This window comes from Tasmannia lanceolata, unplaced genomic scaffold (genome assembly GCF_043159265.1).
Source record: "Tasmannia lanceolata isolate RefF3 unplaced genomic scaffold, GAP_Taslan_0.1 ptg000006l, whole genome shotgun sequence".
Taxonomy (NCBI): Eukaryota; Viridiplantae; Streptophyta; class Magnoliopsida; order Canellales; family Winteraceae; genus Tasmannia; species Tasmannia lanceolata.
In genome coordinates this window covers 33,425,697-33,442,622 of record NW_027518683.1, presented here as the reverse complement: position 1 = coordinate 33,442,622, position 16,926 = coordinate 33,425,697, and the positions used below count along the sequence as shown (strand labels likewise).

Sequence of the window (16,926 nt, the reverse complement as noted above, 5' to 3'; positions counted from 1 at the left end):
TTTCCAGCTACCTTGCCGCTATCGCCCGGGAGACCCCCAGTCGACCGGTCCTAGTTAAAATTTCATTTTTACTTTAAAGCTTAGGGGCTTTTGGGCCATGGTCTTTGGCTTAAGTCCTAGGTTTTCAAACACATTTTAGGGTGTGTGTATGGTTTTCAAAGATGTAAAAAGTTATGTATGAAAACCATTTGAAAACCTTTTGAAAGTGCTTTTAAACATAAAATCAAGAGGACTCTAAATACATTCTAAAATGATACCGTTGAGTCTTCTTGGAATGTATTCGCTCATTTGCACTTTCTTGGACTTATTCGGCTTGAGTGAACAACTTGAACTTTGTCTTGGCTCTTGTGACTTGTCCTCCAATCTTCAATGCATGTTGAGGAACATGATGTGTCACCATGGCATGTTCAACTTCAAGCTCCTTCTTGACACTTGCTGGGGAACTTGTGGGATCTTCATGTTGAGCTCCTTGACTTGATCATCTCCAAATGGTGATGACTCTAATGTAGGTGCAAGCTCTTTGTTCCTTGCTTTCTTGATCCACAAGCTCTTCGTCTGAAATGGACGAAATTGACCGGAATCCGGAATGAAATGTAAAGTATGGCCATTTCGGTCTGAAACGAAAAGTTTCACCCATTTCGGGCGAAACAAAACAAATTTTACAACTATGGTGGTAGGATAAAGATATTCCCAAATATACTCTGAATAGTAAACAAATTTTACAACTATGGTGGTAGGATAAAGATATTCCAAATATACTCTGAATAGCGATGCAACGAAGGTGAGGAAAAGAACATGAGCATGTCGAACACAGATGCGGCATACGGACCCACCCAAAACCAAGCCCCCATGCACACGCACATGTGCACGAGCAAGCAAGACACGAACACACCCCAACATATACCCACACCAAAGCCCGAGTGCGCGGCAAAAAATGTGTGAAAAAAATAAATAGGAACGACTTAGAATTGTTCTTACTACAGTGCATAAACACTTCAAGGGGTACTACAGCGAATAGTATTTGTGTTGTAAATCACCAGAGTGGGAAGCGAGTACGAGAAGTGATGCAGGAGGCGAGGGGTTAGACATGAGAAAATGCAGGAAGCGAAAATCTATAAAGAAAGTAAAGAGAAAATGTGTGGGAAGCGTCATTTAAAGTCAACATGAAACATATAATAAGTCTCAATGGAATCAAACAATAAGTGCATAGAAAGAGTCGGATTGTAGTAGGTTAGGGAGGAAGGGTTAATCTGGGTAAAGATTACATTTAGAAAAGAAGACTTCACAACTAATTAGAATTACAAGTTTTAGTAATTAACTTACAATTTCACAAGATTTATTCATGTATATTTAAATTAAGTGTTTGGGAAAAGATCCACATAATTTTAATTTGGAACTTAAGATAGGTTTTCAAATGTTAAATGCACCTTTTTTTAAAACAAGCTCTGTTGACAATATCAAAAAGAGAAAATATTCTTTTAGTAAGAAATAATTACCTAATAGGAAGCGTATTCTTTATGTAGAGGAAACGCACACGCACAGGAAGCATCTAGGAAGCGCGGGTGATTAGGGATAAGTCCCACCCTAAAAATTGAGGTGAGGATACCCACTGTCATAAAAACAAAGCATCTAGGAAGCATGCTTCCCCTAAATTTGGGAAGCGAGAAAAACTTAGCTTCCAAAGCGAGTTTCTGGAGAAGCGAGCTTCCCACAAGTTGGAAGTTTCCGATAACTATGGTCGTAAAAAAGAAGCTTAGACAAAAAAAATATCTATCCATAACTTAAGAAATATTTTGATGTAGGAGAGATACCAACGGACAAGGTTTTAAATTTCGGCTTCAATGTCAGTTTCGGTCGCCACGGAGACGGAAACAGTTCAATTTCGGTTGAAAATTTTGTTAGAAATCCTATAAAATCTTGGAAATGTATGGAAACATATTCGAATAATAGAATTTAAAGATGAAACTTCAGGAAATGCTAGAATAAGCACAAATACACACTTGGAAACTAACGCATAAGCAAGACAGCCATATATAATGGTTTGAAAACATTGAACACATTGAACACCTGTTGACATGAGATGAGAGATGTCTTGCATCTTTGATAATTCAGTACATACTACATTTCACAAGCAATTCATATAAATATTTATACATAATACATACACCACATTTCACATGTAATTCATACAAATAAAATTATGCAAACATACTGATATATTATATAATTAATACACTTAAAATTTTGGTTTCGATGTGCGTTTTGATTTCAATATCATTTTAGTGGGGATGGAAACATAAACATTTCGGCAGTTTTGTCGGTTTCGGTGGAAATTTAAAATTGTGCGAAGAGATCACTATTCAAGTAGCTCTGATACCAAGTTGATGTAGGACAAGTAATGAAAGATCAATATTCAAGCGGCTCTGATACCAAATTGATACATAACCGAAATCACACCAGGGTTTACCAGGCATCATGAAATACGGAATCACGCCTCTTGGAGAGAGGCATCACACCAGTTCAATGCAAAGAGATCAATGCTCATTCATCATCATAACATCAATGGCCGAAGGCATACAATATTTATAGACTTCCCCAAAAGATCATTATTCAAGCGGCACTGATACCAAATTGATACATAACTGAAATCACACCAGGGTTTAACAGGCATCATGTAAGGAAATACGGAATCACGGCATCACCCAAGGAAATACGGAATCACGCCTCTTGGAGAGAGGCATCACACCAGTTCAATGCAAAGAGATCAATGTTCATTCATCATCATAACATCAAAACCATTCAAAAAAAAAGAAACATAACATCAATGGCCGAAGGCATACAATATTTATAGACTTCCCCAACCCCACGAAAATTCTAGAGGGAGAGAAGGGGGTGATAGGACTCCTACTAGCTATAGGATAGGAGTTCCAATAGAAACTTGCAACATTTCCAAAGACCTAGTTAAACAACGCTGGGCCTAGGAGGACTCATCATACTAATAGAGCTTTGAATTAAAAATGCTAATATCTACCAATAGTTTTGTGGCACTTGTCACTTGAATTTAAACTTTCTAAATAAAATTTTATCGTACGATTACATGGACACATTTACATCTGACTACAACCAAACTATTAAATTTCCTACTCTAGAACACTATGACTAGATCAAACCCAACAAAAATCTCAAGTGGGCCCTACTTGCAACTTATGAGAAATGATGCCAGCTTATGCCCCTAGTGTGAAAGGGCTTGGGTCAATAATGATAATGACACTCTAGTCAATTATGATGCCACCAAATGATATTGACATCATTTTGTGATATTGACACCCTAATGATAAAAGGACCCCAAAATGATATTGAAACCCATGTACCCATGCAGTTCCTTCATTTGCATGCCCATTCTTTTTTGGGACTCTCAAGGTGGACCCTATGAATGTTTTTTGGGGAGTACTCAAGGGTGTCTAATCCCTATCATCACTCCACCGCTACGAAAATCTCGAGTCTAGGGAGTTAGAGTGGTGGTACTATGCTTAGCAGTTGGGTTTGAAATGTTTTGAGCTTTCTTGGCCGTAGTCCAGGTAAATCTGGATTAGGGATTACCTTTCCACCGTACAAAATACTTAGTATGTACATCAGGCGTCTGTATACTCTAATGAGCACAATCCGGATGTTGAATTCAATTTCAATTAAGATTCAGATCTTTGCAACCATATGTGAAATAAATGGCTTCATGTCTATTCCCGCAACATAATCAGCGTCCTTTGGTGCCATCTGAACCTCCAGCTAATTGTCGAACAATGCTTGTCTTCCAGGGTAATGGATCACAATTGTCACCTTCTTGGTTTGAACATTTAAATCCTTGGTTTGAATATATTATTGTAAATACCAATTCAAAGCATCAACACCCCTTAGACTTATAAAGCTATTGAAAGAGCAAGTTGCATAGACCAATTGTAAATACTTAACCCTATAGGAGCACCTACAACCAATTGAATGCTTTCCCGCTGGAAAATTAGAAAGCTCCCATGTATTATTTTGCAAGCGAGCATTCATCTCATCCAATGCCCTCTTCATTCCTTCATATAAGTAAAGGAAAATTTCTTAAAAGTTAGCTCAAAGCCAATGTTCACCCCTAGGTTATAATTCCCCCAAAGAGTATCCCCTTAGTTTGGTCCAACCCATCACGTTTCTTATTTCTGCCGAAAATGTTTTGGCCTTGTATGCGACAGTCTAGCCATGAGATAGAAATATGCATACCATTCTTCTTCTTCTGCTACACAAGAGTTGTCCGATGCCCATAATTGCTCCTCTCCACCATATGAAGAGTAAAGGGACATCTCCATAATTGCTCCTCTCCAACATATGAAGAATAAAGGAAAATGCCCGCGTAATAGTCCAAAGAGTGGTAATAGGGATGGGTACATATGATATTCATGTCATCATGACTGAAGTGATGTAAATACGATTTCCAACCCATATTGTCTTCAAAATAAATTCTATGTTCCAATTGTTGCACTACATGCAATGGTTTTCCTCAAAGACGACTTATGTTGGTTTCTCAAAGGTGCATTTGATGGCAATAGCAGCTCAAACCTGGGCCCTTTTGAGGCGTCTGTAACATAAACACCCGAAGTCAATCATTGACTTGCCCGAGTCGTCTAGGTTTCACCATGGTTTTCATGCAAATATGAGCCTTTCCCTATCAAGTCAATAAAAAACTCCTTTGACTCGCTTGAGTTAATGAAATATTGACCATATCAATCAGTGACTTGCCTCCATAGTCCTAGTTCTCATCTGTATACTGGGCTGTAATTAGAATAGATATACTATTCAATCAGGTGGATGTACAGGTTCCATGAGTGCCATAGAAACTGAGGATCGATCCCAAAACGAATGACTACAAGCTGTACACAGAAATCAAGAAGCAGCTGCAACTATGGATTTGAGAAGATTTTTTATCCCTGGAACCTGGACGTGAAAACAGGATTCTAATATTTCTTCCCCTCTTGGAAGATAGACAAATCTCTAACAAATTGCTGGAGATATTGCTTGGCCTCGATGATTTTACAATCCCAAATGAGCATCAACAGGTGAAATCATCGGCTGAAGTCTCAGCTAACATTGGGAAAAGAGAGATGACATGTAAATAGAGGGGTGAGTACACTGACCATTTTTCTCTTAGTTTTCAAGGATTTAAAAGTTAAAGTAACAAATATCACAATTAGCAAATGTATTGCAAGAACTGAAATGGAAAAGAAAATCATAGAGTCAAGCCAATAATACATTGTTGACTTACCGACTCTTACCCAACGATCCAAGTGCACGACGTTTGAGGGGCTGCCTTGCTTTTTTTGTAGGAGCTCCTAAATCGCAAGGTATTAACTTTGAATAAATTGGTCTCATCAAATTATCAATCCAGACATATAAAGCTATTGAAAGAGCAAGTCTCATGGACCATATAACGGCGGTAGCCACAGTGGAGTAGACTTCGGCAGGTACGGTATCCACATTAAGAACGTCAACATTTACCAGTTGTCGATGCAACTTCTTCCAAACATCATTCCAAGAATCAATTGGCATCCGATCAACAACATGGCGACGAAAAACAATTTCCTTATTAGAATTTCCTTCTAATTCTCCATTTCTTCCATCTTTGTAATATGGTAGAATCACTGTAGGAAACAAAATAAAAGGAGCAGCAATAGTCAGTTGGACATTGTTGAAAGAAAAAACAAGAAATATCTGATTAATGCGAACAACATGGAATGTTCAGACATACATATCAGATATAGCAAATACACATTTTTTTAGAAGTAAATATATGTATATATGGCCTAATCAAAGATTAAACTAATGACAGATCAAGAGGATCAAGTGTTAATGAAGAAGTAATTGGAATTGTGTCATCATATGAGACTTCTAAAATGTGCTATGTGAAGGCAGGATTTTAAGGATGGAAGTGAAAGTTATACCGACCTAAGAGTGACGGTGAGAAAAATAATAATCATGAAATGCTTGGTCCTCTCACGTTATGTATCTATGTGTGTGTATGGGAAATGATATTTCGACCCCCATTGTCAGCTTTCCACCCCTTTTTTCTGTTTAAAACCTATTAAAGCTGGTAACCTTTTTTTAATTAGGTTTATTCTATCCAAATTGACAGCAAGGTTTTTTATGAGTAGATTTTTCTTGAGAACCTTGTGAATTTGTTTTCTATGAGTAGATTTTTTCTTGAGAACTCTGTGAACTACTTTCTCGGGTTTCTTTCCTGCAGCTGCTCTAGTTCGTAAGCTCCAAAGAAATGGTGAAGGAACCTGGTATTGCCAGATGTCGAAATCTGACCAGTACTGATTAAAATCGAGGGTGTGAAAATGGAGGAAGAGTTTGCATTTTGCAATGCATGGTATTCCTAGGGTATATCTATAAGAGAAGGTTGAGAAGACCCGCCTGATCGAATGGCAGTATCATGTAGAAAGGTCATGAAGCCACATGGAAATGGCAAAATCAACACTCGAGCTGTTTTGAACTGCATTTTCTCTTGTTGAAATGGAAGCAGTATTTGTCATAATTAGGGGTGCAACTCGGGTCAGGCCTAACCCGAAGCCGTCAGGTTCAACCCAATTTTAGTCCGGGTTGGGTTGGGATTTTGAAAGATCGGGTTGGGTTAGGGTTGGAAAAGAGTAACCCGTACCTAAATCAAGTCAGGCTAGGGTTTATTCGTCGCCAGTACTATGCATGGTTACTATGCGTATAGTATGGTTATAGTATGGTTATAGTATGTTTTTTTTTTTCGTGTTCTTCCCCTCATGCATTTGCGGCCTAACCTGCCGCTTACCCGAAAACCCGACAACCCGAGCCCCTTTGGGTCTAGGGTGTCGTCTGTTTATAGTGTATAGCTGCAAAAGTGCAAAACCCAAGAACAAAACCTGAGATCCCGACCATTTTTTTGACTTATACAGCCAGACAGCTGCCACCATATTTATGTGGCTTTCAAAGGGCAAATCCCAAAATCAAAACCTAAAAAGCCGCCCCTTTTTCCCTTAAAAACCCCCCTTATTTTTTTTACCTTTCCTGTTGTCCAGCTGCCACCCTATTTATGAGGCTTTAAAAAAGGCAAAAGACAAAATCAAAACCTAAAAAACCACTCCTTTTTCCTTTTAAGCTGCTGGTTTCGCTGTAAAAACGAAGACATTTCCTTCCCTGTTTCTCAAGAAACCCTAATCGGAAGCAAATAAACTTGCATATGTTGAGGGTTCTCTATTAGAAGAGATCTTGGGCGCACATCCATGAGGTGACCCACAAGATGAACAATGCCCAACCAGAGTCTATGCATGCAGTTTTTCCTTAGCTTACCCAATCGTCATCGTCACCTTCTTACTCTTGCTTTCATGTCGGCTTCAGCTACATCAAGATTAAGGTCACCAAATAATGGACAAACTAGAAAAGTGAGTTACCTTTCTTATTTCGTTTTTGCTTCTTCTCTTTTTTCTCCAGCAACTCGGGTCGGGTTCGGGTTGAGATAAAATCTACATGGGTTGGGTTGGGTTGGGTTGGGTTGGGTTGACCTTGCTCGGGTTGAGATTCGGGTCAAGTCAGGTTAGGGTTGGGCAAATGATCTCTCGGGTTGGGTTCCGGTTGGCCTCAACCCGACCCAACCCAACCCGAGTTGCACCCCTATTCATAATGACTCTTACTAGTTCCCTATATAACAAGATTATGATAATAAGGAAAGAAACTGGAGTAAATAGGGCAGCAGGCTCCCTGCAACAATTCATTATCCTCCACCGATCAGTGCACACAAAGAAATGGGCTTTGGAATAATGCAAGTGGCCTTGTTCAAGCATACCTGGAAGCAATCCAAAATGTGGCATAGTTCAATAATACTAGGAAGCAATCCAAAATGCATCAAAATATGGTTTTGCACAAGAAATAATTAGTAGCACCATCCGGAAGGGAAGAAAAACAATGGGTGAACAAGAAGCAAGGAGGATTTCGAGGGATCATTGAGGAAGCAAGAATCAGAAGAAAGAAAGGGCAGAATGGTCATTTCTAAGACACCCAGGGTCAAAGCAGTCAACCCTGGGCCTTGATGTGGAGTTATAGCAAAGTAAGGTCCCTACCTAAGAATTTGTCATCTTTTTTTTTTTTTTGAATAGTAAGTGTTAGATGTGTGTAATAAGCTTGAGGGCACTATAGTCATTGTACCTATCTTTGTTATATAAATATGATGGTGAGGGGGACATGCAACTCCAACTCATTCATTCTTCTCCGTCTCTTTCTCTCAACATGGTATCAGAGCCCTAGAGTTAGAGTGCCATAGGGACGTCCATTGAAAAATCCATCCCATCTTCTCCACTCCCCCACCCCCCCCCCCCCCCCCCCGCCCCTACCCCTCCCATGCATGCCCTAGGCCTCTCTCTCTCTCTCTCTCTCTCTCTCTCTCTCTCTCTCTCTCTCTCTCTCTCTCTCTCTCTCTCTCTCTCTCTCTCAGAAAACCCCTCTTCCTCACTCTGAAAACCCTAACCCTAATCATCTTTTACATCCCTTGCTTTCTCCATCTTGACGCCTTGTTTTTCTATCCTTCCTAGCGTCCTAATGCACTAGATTGCCATTCTATCTAGGGGAGCAACTCGGGTTGAGGCCAACCCTAACCCAACCCGATATAGCATTCCCTCAACCCTAACCCAACCCAAGCCTCGTGTTGAGGATGGTCAACCCTAACCCAACCCACCTCTAAATTTCTCAACCCTAATCCAACCCATCTTTCCCAAATCGAGTCGGGTTGTCGGGTTGGATTCGGGTTTACCTAGGGCCCCACAGAAAAATACAAGAAGAAAACATTACCCTGAGATAATGATGATAAAACTAGAGGACAAAGGTCAGGTTCAGGTCGGGTTGCCAAAGCCTCAACCCTAACCCAACCCGAAATATTTCAGGTTAGCTTTTCCCAACCCTAACCCAACCCAACCCGTGCAAAAATTGGGTTGAACTCGTCGTTCGCGGCTCCGTATTTGTTCCCAATGGACGCCTTCTTGTGCTTTGATTCAGGTGTATGTTCTCGTAGGAGCCACGTTTAGCGTGTTCTTCCTCATTTAGTTTGTCCCTCTTTTCATCTCTCTTTGTTTTTCTGAGCCAAGTAGTAGTAAGGGCTGTCTTTTCCCTTCTCGTTTGTCATTATGGATCCCGTTATTGAGAATCCATCTACCGGTGTGACCCATGGGGTCCGTGCGACACCCTCTTCGGGATACTCTTCTTCTGCCTCTGTGGATGGCTCATTCCCACAGATGACCACTATGAAATTAGATGGAGCAAACTATGTGACTTGGAAGGCTGCAGTTGAGACTTAACTAGTTGCTCGTGGCAAGGCCCACATTATTCGTCGTGATCCTCCTCCTACGACGGACCCTAACTATGATCGGTGGGAACAGGAGAATGCCCTAGTCCGTACCCTACTTTGGCAAAGTATGGCCTCAAATATTGCTGGCCCCATGATGCTTCTTCCTACAGCCAAGCAGGTCTGGGATCAGATTACCCTCCTTTATTCTGGTGTGGCCAACATCAGTCGTATCTGCGCTAAGTACTCTGAGTGGATACACTTTCGTCATGGAGATATGTCTACTGCCACTCACTACAATCAGTTTGTAGCCCTCTGCTAGCAAGTTGATGTATTTATGCCTCTCACGTCCGATCCTTCTATTGCTGCTCACCAGAGGGACCAGATATGTGTAGTTCACTATCTTGAGAGTTTGGGTCCTGATTACACACATCTTCGTCAGCAAATTAATGGATCTCGATACATTCCTTCACTCACGAAGGTATATTCTCATGTTCAGCAGTGCTCTCCTGGTGACTCCTCGGTAGCTGTTTCTGTTGATGGCTCAGCTCTAGCAGCATATGATAGCAGTAGTCGTTCGAGCCGTGGTGGTGCCTCCTTTGGCGGCGGACATGGCCGCGAAGGCCGTGGTGGTGGTCATCTTGGTGGCGGCCGTGGTGGTCGTCGTCTTGGTGGCGGCCGTGGTCGCTCTTTTTGTACGCATTGCCAACGAGAGGGCCACCATATTCATATTTGTTTTCAGCTACATCCTGTGCTTCGACTGCCTTGCTCGTCCCAAATTATTGTTGCTATTCTACATGATACTTTTGTTCCATCTCTGATTCGGCTACTGCGCCTCCTACTGATACCCTTACCATTTCACGGGCTGATTATGATGAGTTTCAGCGTCTTCATTTGAGCAGTCGTTCAGCCACTGCGGGTTTTGCCCAGCCAGGTAGTTCTCTGGCATCCCTACTTAGCAGCTTCGCCCCCTGGATCATTGATTATGGGGCTTCCAACCATCTCACTAGTAATTCCTCTTCTCTTAGTTCTTTTCGCCCTTTTCCTTCTGATTCCCACTAGGTCACTCTAGCCGATGGGACGTCCACTCCATTCTAGGCTTACTTTATCTTATGTTTTGTGTGTTCCTAAATCTCCTTTTAATCTAATTTTTTTTAGTCATATTACAAAACATTTAAACTGCTCCGTCTCATTCTTTCCATCTTATTGTGTCTTTCAAGATCTCTCGACTGGGAGGACGATTGGCTCGGGCCGTGACCATGATGGACTCTACCAATTGGAGAGTAGCCCGCCTCGTCATATTTTGCACAGTTCTGGTGATTCTTACTTGTGGCATTGTCGTTTGGGCCACCCTTCTCTGCACAAGCTTCTCCAATCATCGACTATGTCTTCTACTATTCGGTCATTTGATTGCAAGTATTGTGAACTCGGGAAACCGACGTGTGTCTTTTCCCTCTAGAGTTGATAGTCATGTTATGAGTCCTTTTGATTTAGCACATTCAGATGTATGGGGTCCTTCACGGATTATGTCATATTCTGGTTACAAATATTTTATTGTGCTTGCAGATGATTATTCTCGTGTTACTTGGCTATATTTGTTTACGGATTGCTCTCAGATTGTTCATGTTTTCCGCACTTTTTACACTGAAATCGCTAACCAAAATAACTGCCTCACAGCAAAATGGTGTGGCTGAGCGCAAGCAGCGATACCTTCTTGATATCATCGCTCTATAATGTATGCGCGTTCTTAAGTCTTATTGGAGTGATGCCGTACTCACTGCCTGTTTCTTGGCTAACCGCATTCCATCCTCCGTTCTGGATGGCTCTACCCTTTTTCCACTCTTGATCCTAGGGTGAGCCATTTCCTTTGAGTCTACAAGTGTTCGGATGTGTCTATTTTGTTCATAATCTCTCTCCAGGTACTGATAAATTGGATCTTAAGGCAAAAAAGTGTGTACTTTTGGGATAATCTCGTACCCAGAAAGGCTATCGTTACTATAGTCAACGGTTGCGACGCATGTTTGTATCAGCTGATGTCACCTTCTTTGAATCGGAGCCATTCTTTCCTCCTTCTCCAGGGGATACTTCTGCCATTTCAGTGTGGCCGATTCCCCTTCCTATACATGTCCTTCCAGATCCTGTTGATCACCCTAATCCTCCTCCTACAGAAGCATCGTGTCCTCCACAACCTGCTACTAAGGTCCACATTCGTCGAGCAAAACAAACGGCATCTAATGTCGTGCCCAAGCAGATTTCCTCCTAGATAGAGATGCTAGTTGACGCCTCTCAAGTACCTATTGTTTCTAGTCATGTTACTTCAATTGATTCCCCTATTGCATCTTGTACAAGATCTCGTCAGACTGCTCATCAAATTTCCTCTGTTGTTTCTTATGAGCATCTCACCCCCTTTTTTTTGCAATTTTGTCTGTTCCTTGTCTTTTGTCTCTTTACCCAGGAATGTCCAGGAGGCACTTGCTCACCCTGGCTGACGTGCTGCTATGGATGCTGAAATGGCTGCACTTCAGACTAACCATACCTGGGATTTGGTTCCTCTTCCTTATGGCGCTCAGGTTGTTGGTTGTCGCTGGGTATTTACCATAAAACACTTGTCAGATGGGACCATTGAGCGACTGAAGGCGCGCCTTGTCGTAAGGGCTACATACAGACTTATGGACTTGACTACACAGAGACCTTCTCCCCAATGGCCAAAATTCCGTCTGTCAGAAATTTTATCTCCCTCGCTGTCAATCGAGGCTGGCCACTATATCAGCTGAATGTCAAGAATGCCTTCTTTCATGGGCACTTGACTGAGGAGGTATATATGGAGCAACCTCCTGGGTATGTTGCTAAGGGGGAGATGTCCTCCTCAGTTTGCAGACTTCATAAGTCCTTGTATGGACTAAAACAATCCCCAAGAACAAGGTTTGGACGCTTCAGTGATGCGATTATGAGATTTGGTATGCGACGGTGTGTTGTGGATCACTCGGTATTCAGTTGTCATTCTGATGCAGGGCACGTTCTACTCATTGTTTATGTAGAAGATATCATCATTACAGGGAGTGATATTACTGGCATACATAGGTTGAAAGTGTTCCTACAAAAAGAATTTGCTACAAAGGATCTCGGACGCCTTCGATATTTCCTGGGAGTTGAGGTTGCACTCTAGTACTAGTTTATCTCTCTCAATGAGGAAATATGTCCTAGATTTATTGGAGGAGATTGGTTCCACAGGGATGAAACCAGCTACTGTACCATGGACCCTAATACTAATCTCATGGCAGGAGAAGGGGACTTGATGGATGATCCTGGTAGATATCGCCGACTAGCAGGGAAGATTAACACCCCTCACTGTTACTCACTCAGACATTTCGTATGCAGTTGGGGTGGTTGGTCAGTTTATGAGTGCACCATACACTTCTCATTAGGCAGCAGTAGTTCAGATCCTCCGTTATCTAAAGGGGGCACCAGGGAAAGGTCTCATCTCCTGTTTAAGAAACAAGGACATACTCGAGTGGAAGGATTTTGTGATGCAGATTGGACAGGATCTCCAGCAGATCGGAGATCCACCACAGGCTATTGTACCTTTGTTGGGGGCAATCTTGTATCATGGCAAAGTAAAAAGCAGGATATAGTTTCCAAGTCTAGTACAGAAGCAGAGTATCGAGCTATGTCACACAGGAGTGGAGAGCTTCTCTGGCTACGATTTCTCCTATCAAAGATTGGATTTCCATCTTCATCTCCAACACAGCTTTATTGTGATAATAAAGCTTCCGTTTACATTGCTACCAATACCGTGTTTCATGAGAGGACTAAGGATATCGAGGTGGATTGTCATTTCATTCGCCAAAGGATACAGAGGGGCAAAGTTCAGGTTGCCTTCACTTGATCTGTAGATCAGATAGCGGATGTGTTTACCAAACCCTTAAGCAAAGCTAAACTCAATGACATTTGTAACGAGTTAGGAATGTATAATATCTACATTCCAGCTTGAGGGGGAGTGTTAGATGTATGTAATAAGCCTGAGGGCACTATAGTCATTGTACCTATCTTTATTAAATAAATATGATGGTGAGGGGGAGATGTAACTCCAACTCATTCATTCTTCTCCATCTCTTTCTCCTAACAGTAAGAATTTGTCATCTAAAGATACTTAAGTGACTTAAGTGAAAACCCATGCCCCACACCAAACCCCAAGAAATTTTTAAGGGGGAGGAACTTTGAATTTCATGTAAAAAGCCCTATTTCGGTGAACTTTGGGCGAACCTTCTAGACAAGAGGTATACTTGTCCTTGTGAGGAATTTTGTGGCTAGGGCAAGGGGCCTGGAATTCTCTAGAACCCCTCTCACACCTCTACATAATGTAGGCATTTCGCCATCGTTTTACAAAGAGCATATGAAAAGGAACCCAAAGCTTCTGAAGAGATTTCTTCGTGTGGATCTTGAAGTGATTTATTAACTGCCTTGAAAACTAGTCGTTCAATTTTCTTTATGTCAATGAGACAATATATAAACCATCGGATTGATATTTCCTAGATAAAAAAAGGAAAATTGGCTATAACTTTGAATCCGCTATATAAAAATTGAAGATAGTTTAGGGTTTTGTGAATCCAACTTGGGCAACCGAGTTGACCAAACAGATCGGTAACACACAATTCAAGTGGGTTGATCTCAACCCTTGACTAAGTTAACTTTCTAGATTTGATACGTTATATTTTCAAAATTCTCGAAGAGACTAGGGTTTTGCTAAAATAGTAAGGGAAATAATTTGAACAACCCAACATCTAGATTTGATCTAATCTCAATCGTTTTTTTTTTTTTTGAATGGTAGCTGATTTTATTAAAAACAAGACCGAGATGGTCGATTTACAAAAAATAAGAAAAGAGAAAAAGCAGCAAGAAGGATCCAACGACAGTAAACAGAGAATGAGAAAACAAAAAACAAAGAGTTATCAAGGAGGAAGAGCATCATAAAGTGTGAGTGCGTCCTTGAAAACCCCCTCTCTAGCGAGAGGGTCGGCGACCTCATTGGTCGATCTACGAACATGATGGAAGACGATCGTTGAAACTCTAGATCGATCTCTGATCTCATCAAAGAATCTGTCGAACCTCCAAGGGTGCTTAGTCGACCACTTAAGCCAATGAATAACATTAAGGGAGTCCCCTTCAACCACAACCTTATCAAACAACTCAGGGGCTAAAAGAATTAACCCTTGATGTACCACCCGAACCTCCACCTCTGAAGCATCCGCGACTCCAACAGGACCCGCAAACGCCCAAATAACCTCTCCCATCTCATCTCGCAACACTCCACCAATACCCGAGGGTCCATGGTTTCCAATACTAGAACCATCAAAGTTTAAAGAAACCGGCCAGAGGCGGCTCCCACACCAGAGTTACTTTTGGTTTCAAATCATTGCTACGACAAATTTCCTCCCAACCATTCCATAAATCATAAGCAGAAGTGAATCTAAAAGGAGGAAGGATTTTTGCCCAAGAAATAGTCAACGCCACCACTTTTATATAAAAAGAGGCCCATTTACCACACCATCAAACATCCTGGCATTCCTTTCCTCCCAAATGACCCACAGCGTGGCTAGGAAGGCCAAATTCCACAGAATCTTGCCTTTCTGACTCCATGGTGCTGACAGCCACCCAAGGAAGAGGTCGACGAGCCTATTAGGGAAGACCCATGAAATACCAAACCTTTTGAGAAGACTACTCCATATAGCTCTCGCAACCTGTTGAGAAGACTACTCCATATAGCTCTCGCAATCTAACAATGGCTAAAGATATGATCGATGGACTCCCCGCCTCAGCGCATAAGGAACAATGATCTAATCTCAATTGTCAGATTTCTATGTTGGATAAATCTCAAGATCCAACGGTCGAATAGCACTGCAATCAACTTGGATCTTCAATCCTAAACCTAGGAGAAATTTTTTACCTTTAGAGGACCAGACCTAATCTACTAGAAGTGGTAGAACCTATAGAGGAAGGTTAACCGATAAGAAGAGAGATGATCTTAAACATGCACTGCTTAAACGAGTTAGCAATTTCCAAGATGAACTCTAGGATCAATTGATCTCTTTCAAAAAAGGAAATTTATCTGTAATGGAGTATATGCAGCAGTTTGAAGAACTTAGTATATGTTGTACCATTCAATAAAAAACTTAGTATATGTTGTGGTACTACCAAAACTCCAGCTAAAACCATATATAGATTGAATAAAGGGCTAACACCTGAAATTCTTCATGAGGTGGCCACTGAAGGGTTAGCGACATTGATGATGCCTTCCACATCAACAGGCTGAGGAAATTTTGAAACAAGAAACTATCTGATTTTCTTCAGAAAATAAACCCAGGAAAGCTCCAAAGGATAATCGAACTAATAGGATTGATAGCTAATGTTGCTCCTAACATGAGAAACAATACCCCTGTAACAGAACTAACCCCAGATGCTAGAGGAAAAGGAGTCGCAGTTGACCCTACCTCATACAGTGGCAAAGAGGTTAAGTGGTTCGATGCTCCAAAACAATAAATTACATGCTTAGAATTGTCCCAACAAGAACCTGCTTATATGAACAAAAACTGAATTGGATAACCCACATGATGATGAACATGCATGTGAGCATGAGAACGGTGACCCAACTGACGAAGAGTATGAACAGCGAGAAGATGTACCTCAACTTAACCTAGTTAGGAGAATCTTAACAACTCCTAAAGCCATTTAAAAAACAAAATCTTAACAACTCCTAAAATGGAAGAAGATTGACTTCAAACGCCTATCTTCGGCACTAATGTTCGTTGCGGAGAGAAAATTATCCGATTATCAAAAAATAATTGTGATTTCTCAGATTGACAATCTCATGTTGAAAGATGAACCACATCCCAATCCATACAAAGTTGTGTGGATAGACAAGACTACAATACCAATCACCTATACATGCCTAATCACTTTCTGCCTGGGAGTCCATGAAGATTTTATCTAGTGAGAAGTTGTTCCAATGAAGGCCGCCAACATATTACTCGGCAAACATACGACCGGGATGTCCTTCATAATGGAAGAGCAAAAAACTACCATTTTTCAATACAATGACGAGTGTACTGTCTTAAAACCAATGGATATCAGATAGAGTCAAAGAAGTCCAAAAATCTGTTATAAAACCAATGAATGTCTAAGAGAATCAAAGGAAAGTAGAAAAAGTCATGAAATCTATAGATGAATCACAACCTCTACATTTGTTGAACAAAAAGCAGTTTGAGAGTGAAACTAAAGAGAACAGAGTGGCACTCACTTTAGTTGCTAAGGAAGTCAAATCTGAGAAAAAACCAAGGAAGTGCCTCCTAAGGTGCAGGAAATCTGAAATCTTGTCAGGCTTCAGGTTATACCTAAGGAATTGCTAGATGGGTACCTCCCATTAGAAATGTGCAACATGCTATTGATCTATTCCAGGATCCAAACTTGTCAGCATATCATATGAACCCTACAGAACATTTCGAATTAAAGTGAAAAGTAAATGAGCTTTTGCAAAAAAGTTTCATTCGAAAGTCTTAGTTTGTTTACAATACCAGAATTATTGACACCAAAGAAGG

General features: G+C 41.1%; 1 protein-coding gene across 3 annotated transcripts in view; it reads right to left on the bottom strand.

The window, feature by feature from the left end:
* Positions 1–16,926, bottom strand: part of EMB3144 (AAA-type ATPase family protein) — a 91,371-nt gene that overhangs the window by 71,373 nt on the left and 3,072 nt on the right. For all 3 annotated transcript variants that reach the window (XR_013251599.1, XR_013251598.1, XM_077383071.1), the window contains exon 3: positions 5,297–5,672. Coding sequence is in view for 1 of the 3 variants with exons in the window: in XM_077383071.1 (XP_077239186.1) it covers positions 5,297–5,672 (376 nt within the window). In the remaining 2 variants the exon portion in view is untranslated. The remainder of the gene's footprint in view (positions 1–5,296; positions 5,673–16,926) is intronic.